The sequence below is a fragment of the Protopterus annectens genome, chromosome 2.part1, assembly GCF_019279795.1.
Source record: "Protopterus annectens isolate FY-2018-M chromosome 2.part1, PAN1.0, whole genome shotgun sequence".
In the NCBI taxonomy this organism is placed as follows: Eukaryota; Metazoa; Chordata; order Ceratodontiformes; family Protopteridae; genus Protopterus; species Protopterus annectens.
In genome coordinates this window covers 1,626,108,069-1,626,122,199 of record NC_056729.1, presented here as the reverse complement: position 1 = coordinate 1,626,122,199, position 14,131 = coordinate 1,626,108,069, and the positions used below count along the sequence as shown (strand labels likewise).

Genomic DNA, 14,131 nt, shown 5'->3' with positions numbered 1-14,131 from the left:
TAGTGATGGGTCTTGTCTAACTGCTAGGAGCATGGAGTTCCAGGCTTTGGATATGATGTGAGAGTTTTAAGCTGTAAGGTTGGGGTATCAGTAGTTGTAAGCCTTTGTCGGAAGAGCAGAGTCCTAGTTAGGTAACAGGATTGTAATAGATTTGTTAGGGATGGACAGTCATTTGTTTTATATAGTAGCTTATGGACAGTAAGGAGCTGAGAGTATATTAGATGGTGTGGTAGTTCGAGATAGTAGACGTGTCTGAATGCTAAACAGTGATGTGATCTATGGGGGAGGTAGGCTGCAGATTTTGTGACCTTGTTGCAGCACTGTTTGAGCCTGTTTACATCAGTTTGTTGGATGTTAGTAAACACTGATACAGCATAGAGGAGGGTGGGTAGGAGGAGGGCTGCAATGAGACAAGACCTAGCTGTGTTAGCCGGAAAAGGGGTTGGCTCTATAGACAGTGCCACATTTCTCTTGAGTTTTTTACCCACATGATCAATGCGAACATCAAATTTTAGGGCTTCATCTATATGAACTTCTATTAGTTTGGTACGAGTGACAAGTTGTATTTTGGCACTGTTAGAGGGGGTAAGAGAAAAGAATGACTTTTTTATTGCAAGGTGTACCGAAATGAAGAGAAGTAATTTTCATTTGCTGGGGATGAGGAATAGCTGGTTAGAGGAGAAAGATTCTTGAGTCAGTTGTTGTAGGAAGTCAAGGTATTTTGCTGATCAGATGATGGTCAAATCATCTGCATACTGTACTAGGGTGACATTCTTGTTTGCTAGGGCAAGATCATTAACAGAGATATTAAACAGGACAGAACCAAGTATGGATAAATGGTGAAATGTCAGTCAGCCATCTCACTTCCTGGTGAAATGACTGATTGATATCAGTCAGTTCACTACCTGGTGGTGATTAGCAAGGTAGTTAGAAAAGCAGGAGAAGGAGGGGTTATCAAGGCATAAGCTGAAGAGTTTTTTTTTTTTTTTTAAAGAAAACAGTGCGAGACACAGCGTTAAAAGCTTTAGAAAAATCAAGAAAGAGGACTAATACAAGGTTGCCTTCAGGTCTGTTTGTGATGACTGTATTAAGGAAGCTAGGGACAGCCAACTAGGTGCTATGGTGAGGGTGGAAACCATGCTCTGAGGGGAAGATGGAGAAGTGTTTTCGGGGTGATATAGTAAAGTAATTGGGACTGAACACATTTTTCAAGTATCTTTGACAGTGGGGAGAGAATGGTGATGGGCTATAATTAATGAGCTCAACTGAATGACCACCTTTACGGATGGGGAGGATGTAGCATTTTTTTCCATAGGAGAGGTACATACGATTCATTGATAGAGTGGTTAAGCAGTATAGAGACAGGGTAGTCTTTGTACTCTGCTGCAAGTTTTAGATAGTCACCTGGTCGGTTATCAGGTGGTAGGGAGGTGGGTCTTAATTTCAGCAGAAGTTTTTTAATGGTGGACTGACTGGAGGGATAGGGAGTGTGGGGATTTGAGGGTTTGGAATGTGCTCTAGGTATTGTTTTAGTTGTTGTTGTTATTAAGTAGGGATGAAACTTCAATAATAAAGCTGGAGTTAAATGCCCTGGTGATGTTTGGGAGTTTGGGTTGTATTGAGCAGCCAGGGTTTAGGAGCTGCTTTATGGAAGACGAGAATATTTGGGGGTTATACAGATTACTACTTTGGAGGTTCGTGTAGTAGTTTTTTTTTTTGTCAAATTTAATTTGATTTTTAGTTCTATTTCTAAGTTCTCTAAATTTGTGATGGTTAGTTTGAGTTGTTTGTTGCCCAGATTTTGTTTGTTGTCCAGATTTAACAGGGAGCACCTTGAAGTTTCATAATATGTTTGCTACTCCTAGTCAGCCAAGGTGCAGGATTTGACTTAGTTCTGAGGAAGGCTAGTTTGTTCAGTATCCTTAGGAATATGTTATTACAGTAGAATATAGTTGTTGCCTTTCGGCTTTTCCTGGTTAGGGGTCGCCACAGCGGAACTCCAGTTCGCTAATGATTGGCAGTAGATTTTTTTACGAATGCCGAGGTGCCAGCTTGACGTTCAACCTTCAACAAAGGCACGCCCATTTACGCATGTCTTTTGAACGCCCACCCAACCGCGGGAAGGTCATGTAGACTCCACACAGAAGGCACTCCCAACTCAAGCCGAGAGTCGAACGGGAGAACCTCTTGCTGTGAGGCAACAATGCTACCGCTGCACCACGGCGGCTATAAAGTAGAATATAGTAGAATATAAAATATTTTAGGGATGTCTAGTTGTACTGATTGAGGTATGAGATGAAAGTGTAATTTTCAAAATTTGAGAGGTTATGAACCACATTGTAGTGATGTTGTTTTGGATGTTTATTTGTTTTGTTAGAGCAAATATGGAGAGAAGGTCATTTAAAGAGTCAGGGAGAATTCCTCAACCAGAGACTTTACTTGGTTGATTTGATAATCCAGTCTGCGGTTCATCTGTTGTTTTTTATTATTATTATTATTATTATTATTATTATTATTATTATTATTATTATAGCGAGTAGGAGAGGTGATCAGTTGAGTAAGTCCATACAGATTTCGGTTTTGGTGGCGAGTTGGTAGAAGAGAGTGAGAACCAGTCAATATTAAAGTTGCCTAGTAGTGATTTTATAGGTCAGCCAGAAAAGAATGTCTTCTGTAATGGTATAACTGCTACTAGGAGGGACATAGACTCCTATAATGTATATATATTTGTGCTGCTTAGTTTAAGAGTTGTCACCAAGATTTCTGCTCTGCTAAACTGGGGGAGAGTTAGAGGTGGAAGAGAGAGAAATAGAGGGGGAGATGAAGGATGTTTTTATACGGTATTTCAACTCATCTTTCTTATGTTTTCTCTCAGCTCTACAGATGTTACAGTCAGCCAGGGCTTAGTCAGTACTACAATGTCAGGTGAGTGTTGGACAAGGCATGCATGAAATTCATGAATCTTGTTATAGATATTGATGCTAATGTGTACAGTGAGTAGAGAAGACAAATTTGAAGACTGGTGTGTAGGGGAGGTGGGGTTTGCACAGGGGGTGAGATTGGGTGGATATAGGAAAGAATTTGGGCCTGGGTTGGGGTGGATACCACCACTACATTTTAAGGCTTGGGGATTATAGACAGTACAGGTCAACTATTTTCATTGGACAGAGGTTTTAAGAGATAATCTTATAGTGATAAGTTAAATATTTAAACAGATGTGCAAATTTGAGATGGAATAGGGTTAGAGTTATATCAATGGACTTGTGATGGGAGTAGGTAAATAAAGTTTGTGAGCTGGTAGATTAAGGGATTAGCCCCCACGCTAAAGGATAATGCTGCCCAAGATGCAGAAACCTTTACAAATGCACTCTATGAGCATCTACAAGGATGCATGGATCATGCCATACCTAGCAAAACCAAGACTCACTCCCCTAAGAGAAGGAAACCAGTCAGGTGGACCCTTGCCATAAACAGGCTATACAATAGAAGGAGGAAACTAGTTCAGAAAAAAAGCAAATCCCAAGAAGGAAAGACATCCCTGATCAGTATCAGTAAGAAACTAAGGTCCCTCATAAAATCCTTCAAGGCTATCTTCGAAATAAAAATAGCCAAGGATTCGAAAGATAACCACAAAGCCTTCATTAGCTAGGTTGAGAATCTAAGTGGCAACTCACAGATATGCTCAGAGCTAGTGCAATATAGCACAAAATATACTGAACCCACTGATATTGCCAACATCCTGGCAGATAGATTCAGTGCAAACTTCACCCTCAAAAGGGCCCACAACAATACCAGAAAAATGTAGTGTCCCAGAAATCACAGATGCACAGGTGAAAACAGTCCTTTCAAAAGCCAAAAGCACAGCGTCAATGGAGCCAGATGGTGTCCCAGGCTGCGTCTTGCACGAACTACAGAATGAACTAACCCCCCCCACCTAAACACACTGTTCAACCTCAGCCTCTCCACAGGCTACATGCCCATAGAATGGCGCACAGCAATGGTTATTCTGCTCCACAAAGGAGGGGCCACAACTGACCTTGGTAACTATCGCCCCATAAGCCTGACTAGCCTGGTCTGCAAGGCTATGGAGCGCATCATCATGTAACTCATTAACAAAGACATTGGGAACCTCCAAACACTTGACCCGACCCAGTTCGGCTTTGTTAAGGGCAGATCATGCCTACTAAACCTGGTTGACTTCTTCGAGATGGTCACCAAGGCCATAGATGAGGGGAAGGTAGTTCACACAGCCTACCTTGACCTCACCAAGGCTTTTGACACCATTCCCCACTCGGGAATTATAGAAAAACTCACCAGCCTGAACATAAACCCCTATGTCATGAGATGGGTTGCCAACTGGCTTACAGACAGAACTCACACGGTAAGAATAGCAGGTGCCAGGTCCGACTCTAAACCAGTCACAAGTGGTGTCCCACAAGGGTCAGTCCTGGGACCCCTACTGTTCGGCATATACTTCTCGGAAGTACAGGCAAACACAGGATGACTGTGGCTAACCAAGTTTGCCGATGACTGCAAACTGGGAGCCATAATTGACTCACTGGCTGACACAGACATTCTCCAAAAGGGCCTTACTGAGACGGACACCTGGTGTCAAAGTCATGGTCTCAAGCTAAATACCAAAAAATGCATAGTCATCCCATTTGGGAAAAACAAAACACCCATGAATTACCACATAGGTGGCAGCCCCCTTAATACAGAAGAGGTAATAAGAGATCTGGGGACCCAGGTAGATAGTAATCTCTCCTTTGACAATCATATTGCCAATGTAGTTAAGAAATCCTTCTATGTACCCCATCTAATTACTAAAGGGTTCACATCTAGAAATAAAGAGGTTATAGTGCCCCTCTACTCGTCACTCATCAGACCCATCATAGAGTACAACGCCCCGTTTGGGATGTACCTCACAAGACACTTCCAACAGCTGAAAAGACCACAAAAGTACCTCACCATGAGGATTACTGGTCTCCAACATATGTCCTATGCAGCCTGACTGGAAAAACTCCAGCTGTACTCAGTGGCATATCGCTTACTCAGAGGTGATCTCTGCCTGACTTACAAAGCCATGTCCAACTCAAAATTGATGGACATGCTCCACCTAAAAATATCCAAGTCACTGCGAGCCACTTGCTCTAGTGAGCTAAACCTCGCCACAACAATAAATAGAACATGCTGGACAGATAGATTCCTGTCACAGGGACTCCTCATGCTTTGGAACAAAATTCCTAACTACATTAGGCAGAGCCCTTCACTAACACTCTTCAAGAGAAACCTTGATGAGTGGATGGGTAACAAAAAATACACCCCTGGGATCACTTCATTGGCTCTTCTTGACATAGGCTCAGTTAATTAATCAATGGGGTGGCGAAAGCTGACACACTCTGGCTAGGCTTATAAATGCCCTCGGGCAGACAGCCTAGTACCTACCTATGAACCTATGAACCTATGCGAAATGAGATCTGGAGCATGAGTGACAGGAGTTTAGATGGGAGAGGAGAAGGAAGAGAGGAAAAGTAAGTGCTACTGAGGAGAACATGTTAACAATGTGAGTGTGTTGGTTGGAAGTGTTGCTTTATGAAAATGAAAGCGTAGGAGTTGATACGTGTGAGATGGAGGATTTTAGGGTGGAGGTCAGAGTCGACTGAGCTGTATATGCAGGTGTGTTTGATGTACTTGTATGTCAGTGAATGATGGTCTGAGTTATATATTAGGGTTATGGGTATTTTAGCTGTATAAATGACTGTGTCTTTCTGTATGTGCAGGAAGGTGTGTTAGTCTTGCGTGGGAGGGGAGAAGAGTGTGTGAGATGTTATTTGTGAGCTGCTGGTGGTGGTGGAATAAAGACTGAGAAAAGAGGTAAATGATACAGATGATGACTGGATGAAAATAGAGTGACGAGGAGTATGGAGGGGTATAAAGTTAGTTGTAGTGTGGGTGGGAAAAGAATAAAAACAACCAGAAGACTAGCCTCAAGTCAGGTTAGTGAAAGACCAACCAGGCAAGGAAACAAAGTGAAATAGTGCTTTGCAGTCTGATCATCTATTTGTCAGCAAAGATAATATTAATTTAGAGAAGTACATTAGCTAGTATATCCCATCAGTAACAAATTATAGAGGAAGGGTAGTTAGCCTGTCTAAGGCAGTTTGCTTGAACAACTATAGGGTTGCAAACCTTACTTTGCATTTCACTGTTTTTTATGGTATATTAGTTGGTAATCTATGGGGAAGATATTTTTTCCATGAGACCTGACAAAATCCATGGTTACTTTCTATTGTTAAACATACCATAGCTGGCACATTTAGCTACTGGCTTGTCCCTCATAAGTAGTGTAATGCAATGGTGATGCCCCTCTGTAAGGGTGGTTTTACAACTGACAATGTTAATTACAGACCTATCAGCCTTATAAGCCTCATCTGCAAAGCCATGGAACCTATTATAACTGACCTCATGAACTGCAATATCAAGAACCTTGTTAGACTTCACCCTTAACAGTTTGGCACTGTGAAGGGTAGAACTTGTCTATTTAATTTGGTAAACTTCTTTGAAAGAGTTACAGAGGGTATAGGTTCATAGGTTCATAGGTTCATACTAGGCTATCTGCCCTAGGGCATTTATAAGCCTAGCCAGAGTATGTTTGGCTTTCGCCACCCATTTTAAATTAATTTTGCTATGATAGATGGCGGCTATGCAGTACACGTGATATAGCTTGACCTGGCCAAGGCCTTCCACACCATTTCCTATGCTGGCATCATACAAAAGTTCTATAATTTAAAAATCAACACATATGTGGTAAAATGCATAGCAAATTAGCTGAAAGACAGAAACCATACAGTGCAGGTTGCAGGCACATCATCAGAAAGTATGAAAGTGGCCAGTGGTGTAACTCAGGGCTCAGTGCTCTCCTTTTTAGCAAGCAGAGAGCCAAGACTTCTGGATAGCAAAGTTAAGATTACTGCAATCTGGGGTTTGTTGTTAAGCTGCCCTATGACAAGCAAACCCTCCAGAATTAACTTTCCCTTGTAAAGTTTGGTGTACTAAAATGGAAACTAAATGCTAAAAGGTGTAGTATCATCAGTTTTGGTAGACAACCTCCCCATTATACTGTATAGACAACACACCATAACAAAATAAAATTTAGTCCATGACCCAGGTACTTGGGTTGAGTTCCCTCTTTTGACCATCATGTGGCAATGTCCATGAGGAAATAATTTTATTTAGCCCAGCTAATTGCTAAAGGAGTATCATCAAGGTCTAAAGAGGTAACCACTCCATTCTACACAGCATTGATAAAACCAGTTATTGAGTACAACACTGTCTTTGGGATGCATCTCACTAAACATATCAATTAGAAAGACCCCAAAGGATTCCTAACCAAAAAGATCACAGGTCTGAAGTCTCTGAGCTACCATGTAAGGCTGGAAAAATTACAGACAGGGACCTGGGTAGTCTTATTAGATAGCACACAGGCAGTCAGCATGTCACTGTCAGTTCTCAGAGCTGGTGAAAAGTTTAAATCCACACAGACACCTGTGGCCAATACTATAGAAATACTAACGTGTTGATGTTAATGTACACAACTTAGTGGTAAAGCTTCTCATGGAATAATTTGGTTAAGAATGGAAGCTATATCAAAAGAAAGCCAATGGCAGTCTGGAAGCATTTCAAACGAAGGAAAACTCAAGATGGTACAAGGCCTGATCCAAAAGCTGCACAGAGAGAGACTGAGTTACCATGCCATCTCACAAGAACAGAAAAGACTGGAAGCAATAAGACATAAAAATGGCAAAACTTATACACAGGATGCAGTGTCGATAGTACATTTTGATTTGCCCAGAGAAAGAGAAAGTTTTCTCTTATGGAAAATGAAGCAGCTGTTTGCTGTTTTCTGATGGTAAAAACAACTGTGTAAAGTTACACAATATGGAATTTAGCACCGATATAAACAATGCTTAAAAAGTCTTACCCTATCCAACCTATTTTCCATTTTTTTTATGTTCTTCTGCAAGTGTAGGTTCTGCTTTGCTGGTCCTGAAGGTCCTGCAGATCTTTTTCTTTGCTCTGAAATTTTCTTTTCCAAACTTTTTATCTAGATAAAATTAACAATGTTGACAAGTCAGTCTCAAACATTTCAACAAAATTCCCTATCACTATAGCACCACAGAATGGGCAATATAAAATAAATGTGCCAGTTTGGTACATTTATTAAATTTCATACTAAATCTCATTTAGGTACATTTTAATATTAATATGTAGCTCCCTCATTACTGGAATGGGCTTAATGTATTACTGACAGCTGTCCCTTCACCACTATCACTTACGAGTCATCATATTTTGGGAAATGAATATGACTCAGACTACTCATCAAGAACAAACATGCATGAAAATAAAATAAAATTGCACATCTGTTGAAATAAAGTAGAAAATTGCATAGTTTTAAGATTATTCACATGTTGTTATGAAATTTTGTGTATAGATTTTGAGGCAATATTCCCTTACAACAGAATCTCATTTGCAAAGAAATTGCTCTTGAACTGAACATGCATGGGCTTGTGGGGGTTGTTTTCTGAGCCATGAAGGAAGCTACCAACCTCTAATTTTTAAAAGTCTTGGAACAGGAAGTCTATTGAAATGTGTGGCGGGGTTTATATGCAGTCTGGAATAATACAGCTCTTCTACAATTGTGTGCTATTATGCAATAACCATAGCGGCCTAATGAAGAAGTAGATGTACAACAAGGGTTATGGCAGACAAACAGAATTCTATTACAGAAGATATCAAACTAATTAAGAATTCCAACGAGATACTTACTAAAGCATTTCAAATGACAGCTGCAGATGTGTCCCAAGTAAAATGTGCTACTACCGACATGAGGAACAACTGAACCATGTGCAGGCCCTTCTAAGAGCCCACTAGAGAAACACTGCTCACAATACAGAGTGAATCCTGGCACTGGAAGGAAGCTCTAGACAATATCTGGTATCACTTAACATGCTTGATGATAAAACTATGGAGTTGGAAAATCTGGAACTTCCAGAAAATGCAGAGGGTAACAATCCCAAATGTTTTATTGCAGTACAAATTAAGAAATTAGTAGTAAGAAGCCAAGAACAAAGATTCCCCAGACAATTAATTTCTAAATGCTTGAATTAGGTGGACCAAGAAGAAACATTGCTAATGCATGGATGCCACACAATAATTTCAAAATAGCAGGGGCATTGGTATGTCTAGTACCAGACTATAAATAAATATTTTTTAAAAAAGAAAGTCTCTTGCCCCATACCTGCACCTGCTTAAGGAGAAAGTATACCAACTCCAGCTATGCTTCCCCGTGGTGCTGTAAATAATCAAAGGAGAATTTATAAACATCTTTCACACAGCAGAAGAGGTGAAGTTCATTTCAGTAGAATCAGAACCTAAGAAAAAGGTATTTTCAGTGGTGATCCAAGAGCCTGGGAATGCTCTAGCACTAGTTTCACCATGCATGAAAAAAGGAGAGGCCTTAAATCCCATCACCCTCTAAATATTCAATAGGAATCAAAGAGAACTTCAAGAAAGTGCCAAGGCCCATGGAAGGAAGATCAGTCAGGATATACATCCCATTACTACCAACAGATTCTACTCCACTACAGGCCAGCTCAGTAATTTCAAACAACGGCAATGCTGATTCAGATTTGGTAGGGCCAGAGATCAAGATCTCAGAAGAAGAAACCACGGAGGCTTCATGGTGTGAAATATGTTCATGCCAGGGGTTCTCATACTTGGGACAAAGGTACTAAACCAATTGTTTGAACTGTTAAGCAGTGATATGCTTAAGTCAGAATTTTTGTACTATGTTAATAGCTTAAGTTACCTGTTTGGTAATAAATTACCTGTATCTCTTAGTTTCCTTCCTACGTTCAGTATGTTTAAGGAGGTGGGGAGTTGTTATACTCTTGCAGGTTACAACTGTGTACACAAAGCCTGTAGCCCAGTTTACATCAGTTCATGGTTCTGCACATGTTTCAAGGTCTTGCAACACCCTCAATATGAAGTACACTACAAGTTTTTCACTCTGTGATCTCATCAGTTTCTATAGTGTTATTTTATCAACCACAATGCGTGAGCTATACACCCAATAGGATCACATCAGTTGTCTGCCTTTCAGTGTTAGGGGAACATCCACGCCTTGTAAGCAAAAAGCTATACTGGAATTTATAAGTAGACAAATGAAGGCGAGTATTTCTCCAGGCAAGAAAGCAAGATTAAAAAGAATAGGCTAGTGCGGGTATCAAAAGATGGACTGGATGGGGACAGTACTGCTGCTAGCTCACATACATCAGCAAAAATGATAAAGTGTGATATTGGTACATAGCTCTTGGACCAAACTGTCTGAATACATGGATTCTTCAGGCAGGTGGAGAGACACCGAGGCAAACACTGTTAAAGGAAATATCCTGTTGGGGAATTTCTATGACCCAACCCCATACGACATTGGCCACATTATACAATTTGACACAGACCTTGTTTGCCTCACGCATAAAGTTAAACATTACAAAACAGAAGGTGACTTCAGTTTGGTGCTATACCCAGGTACAGACAAAAAAAAAAACTCCCAATATATCCTGTCATCCCAGATCAGTGAACAGATTGTAAGCGATCACAGAACTAGATCTTGTAGATGGACAGTAAGTGCTTCACCCCACTGAGTAAGATGTAGATGCCACATTTGTAGCAGATAAAAAAGGAATGGGCAGTCATACAGATTTATTTCTCATTTATAGAAATTTGCTTCATGACATGATCCCCTCCACTTGGTCAGACTATGCAAGTTCAGCAGTGGTTCTAAGTTCTATATATTGAATTTCCTAACTGCTTAATCAGACATTTGACAAATTATTTCTTAAGACTAAGACAGATGGGGGGGGGGGGGGGGGGCATCAGAAATGAAATAAATAATTTCTGGGAAAGAGAAAAGAACCATAGTGTCACAATAAGGGCCCAATGTTGCTATTTTAAAATATTTCTGAGGACGGGTTCATGAGATTTATATAAAGGAGGAAAATTAATGAAAGAACACAGGAACTGACAAGATTAAAGCAAACAATACCTAGTTTAGAGACACAGTTCAAAAAAACAAGTTGCACAGACAACACTACACTTAATATACTTAACTATGGGAAAAAGCAGCCGTGCCTAATTCAGGATATGAATATACAGGAGAAATGGAATTGCTTTACAACATATTAATAGATCCAGGGAATCACCTCTTAGAAACTGCTCTCACTTAATATCACTATGAAAGCAAGAGAAATAATTATTTTATACCTCAGGGATACAGACAGTTCTCTAACACTAACCTGAATAGGATCAATGAGATCTCAGCCAGTGAGTATTTTACATACACTCCTAACTCAAAAGCCAGTGACCTTGCTGCCATACAAAATGTTTTACAAGTCCTCAGCCTAAAGAAACTTTCAGGAGAGGAACATCGACTGACTGTCAAGTTCATCACCAGCAATGAGATAGTAGAGGCACAAGCCTCAACCCAGGGAAAGCCACAGGTATGGATGGTCTTACCCGTGATTTATTTAAAGTGTACATAGATCAACTGAAAGATCCTCTGAAGGGGGCTTCAAAGAATGTGAGCAGAAACTGACCTTTCCCCAAGACACCCCTGCACGTCCCCCGAACACAATAAAGATAATACCTTACCAAGTAAGTACAGGCAAATTTCACTCTTCAAACTGAAACAGAAAATTTTTGCCAAGTGTTAGCCAACAGAATTTTGGGGCTGTTGCCTATTCTTATATCCCTGTCATAACAAGGATTCTTAAAATTTAGAACAGGCAGTCTAGATTTGAAAAACATTATGGATGACTTTACAATGATGGTACTGTCCACATAATATAGACAGGACAGCCATTTTGGTCGATGCAGTGGTTAAGCCGTGACCTCATGGCAAGAGGTTCTTTGGTTCAATTCTCAGCTGGATTGCCTTCTATGCAGAGTCTGCATGTCCTCCCTGCATTCGTGTGGGTTTCCTCCAGGTGCTCTGGTTTCCTCCCACGTTCCAAAGACATGCTTCTAAATTGTTTCTCCCTGGGCCTCCACTGAAAATTGGCTTTGTTCCAAGTCGGACTTTCCCAGTGAACAAATGTTAAATAAATTAAAAAAAAAAAAAAATTTATTGATTTTAAAGAGCTTTTGACTTGGGTAAGTGAGACTACTTGGTATCTAATGGAGCATTTGAATTTCCCAAGGGCATTTATTACAAAGTGGAGTTTGCTGTACACTAATCTAATAGCACAAGACATCAAATGGCATTATTTCCCCTAACAAGCTGCATGGAAGTATATATACAATTTATTAATTATAAAAAATCAGATTGGTATAAAATTTCCCTCTTAGGATACTTTTGTATCATCTTGGGTTGGACAACGATTGTGTTATATGAATTTCACAACCTCATAAGAATTACATTAATGTTATAGAATGTATAAAATGACAAGGCCAGTTTTCAAGTATTGAAACTAATGAAAGCAAAACAATGCTATTCTTCTTGTCTCCAATAGCAAAAGATCATATGCAATTTCTACCACGACATAGCTCAAAAGTTCTAGAATGCAGGTATCTAGGGAGCTATACAACCAAAGAGCCTGTCAAAATAGCTGATTCCATTTATAGACCTCTATAGACTCAAACTGTTAACAAGGTGGGATGATGGAAAAATGGTTTCTATTTCTCAACAAAAATACAGTTAACCAAAATGTATTTTCCCCCAAGTTATTTTCTTAATGAGGCATCTCTCCCACACCTACAGATACAAGTTTATTTATTCCAACACCTAATTGATAACTTTATATGGAATGATCCAGACAATAAAAGTTGACACCACAAGCAAGAAAATGTAACTGCACAGGACAAGTAGAATGTATAACATAAAAATTGTAACAACCCCTGTGCAGAATTCACAGAATGGGAAATTGATAAAGCTGTATAGCGAAAGCGCTTACCACTTTGCTTCAATAAAATATTTGGCGTTTTACTCTAGATCTGAAGTTGAAATATTGTTGGATATTAAAGAAGTGTTTTGTGAGGTCTGAATAGACATTTGCTCTATTAATTGAGTGCTCTATATTTTTGTTTTGGAACTTCGAGAGATTTCCCATTGTAAAGTCTGAAAAGACATTTTTTGCAAGTGAGCTGGTGTGACTCGAATGACCGCCTGGGTGAATTCTGCACGGGGGTTGTTACAATTTTTATTTTATATGGAATGAGTTGCTCCCTACAGTGAGTAGAAAAAAGCTATTTCTCCCCATAAAACTCAGTGGAATGACCCTCCCTAACCTAAGAAATTTAATGAGGTGGTGGCAAGATACACATATGTTCATTCCAGGTCACATCCTAGGCCAATATGGATAGGATTGGAGTTGGATAGAAATAAGGAGACAACACTAATTAATAGAGGTTTCCAGTGATTTCAAAATTTTGGGATCTAGCACGATGGGAGACATGAGTACAAAACAAAGTATTAGGCTGAGACAGCACTACAAATGAGTGGTTACCTATGGAAGCGTATATAGGCTTCTAAGGAAACAAAAAGTGGACAAGACAATTATCTACAGAAAAAGATGGGTACCATCAGGAGTGCTCTTTGTGTGTGATGTATGGAATATCCAGACGAATAATTATAATGATTATAATGATTATATTGCAAGTCAGATGTTTGGACAGGAAATTGCCACGGTAGCAGTATTTACAATTTCAAGATATCCTACATAAGGTGAATGAAGAGAAAGAGTAGGGGAAAGCAAGATGTTGCAGCTTTTAACATAGTACCCTTTAAGGTTTCCTTTAGATGCCTCACAGATAAGGGAAAAATCAGTTTGTTTTGTAAGACAGATACAGCCCAACAGAATAGTTTATCCAACTTAATATGGAGCAGATGGAAACACTTGGTATTAGAAGGGCTAGGTAAGAGAATTCTTTCCAGAATGATACAGATAAACAATACACAGCAAATTCATCATTTCACATACTTTAAGCATACACAACAGTGGTCCCTAATCACAGTAAATTCCACACACTGGTCTAAATCAGCAAATACATGCCTTGTGCAAGTCCAGCAGCAGAT

At 39.8% G+C, this 14,131-nt stretch overlaps 1 protein-coding gene across 1 annotated transcript in view; it reads right to left on the bottom strand.

The window, feature by feature from the left end:
• Nucleotides 1-14,131, bottom strand: part of LOC122794563 (coiled-coil domain-containing protein 63-like) — an 867,658-nt gene that overhangs the window by 557,279 nt on the left and 296,248 nt on the right. Inside the window, exon 5 of the mRNA XM_044063060.1 lies at nt 7,982-8,104. Coding sequence (XP_043918995.1) covers nt 7,982-8,104 — 123 coding nt within the window. The remainder of the gene's footprint in view (nt 1-7,981; nt 8,105-14,131) is intronic.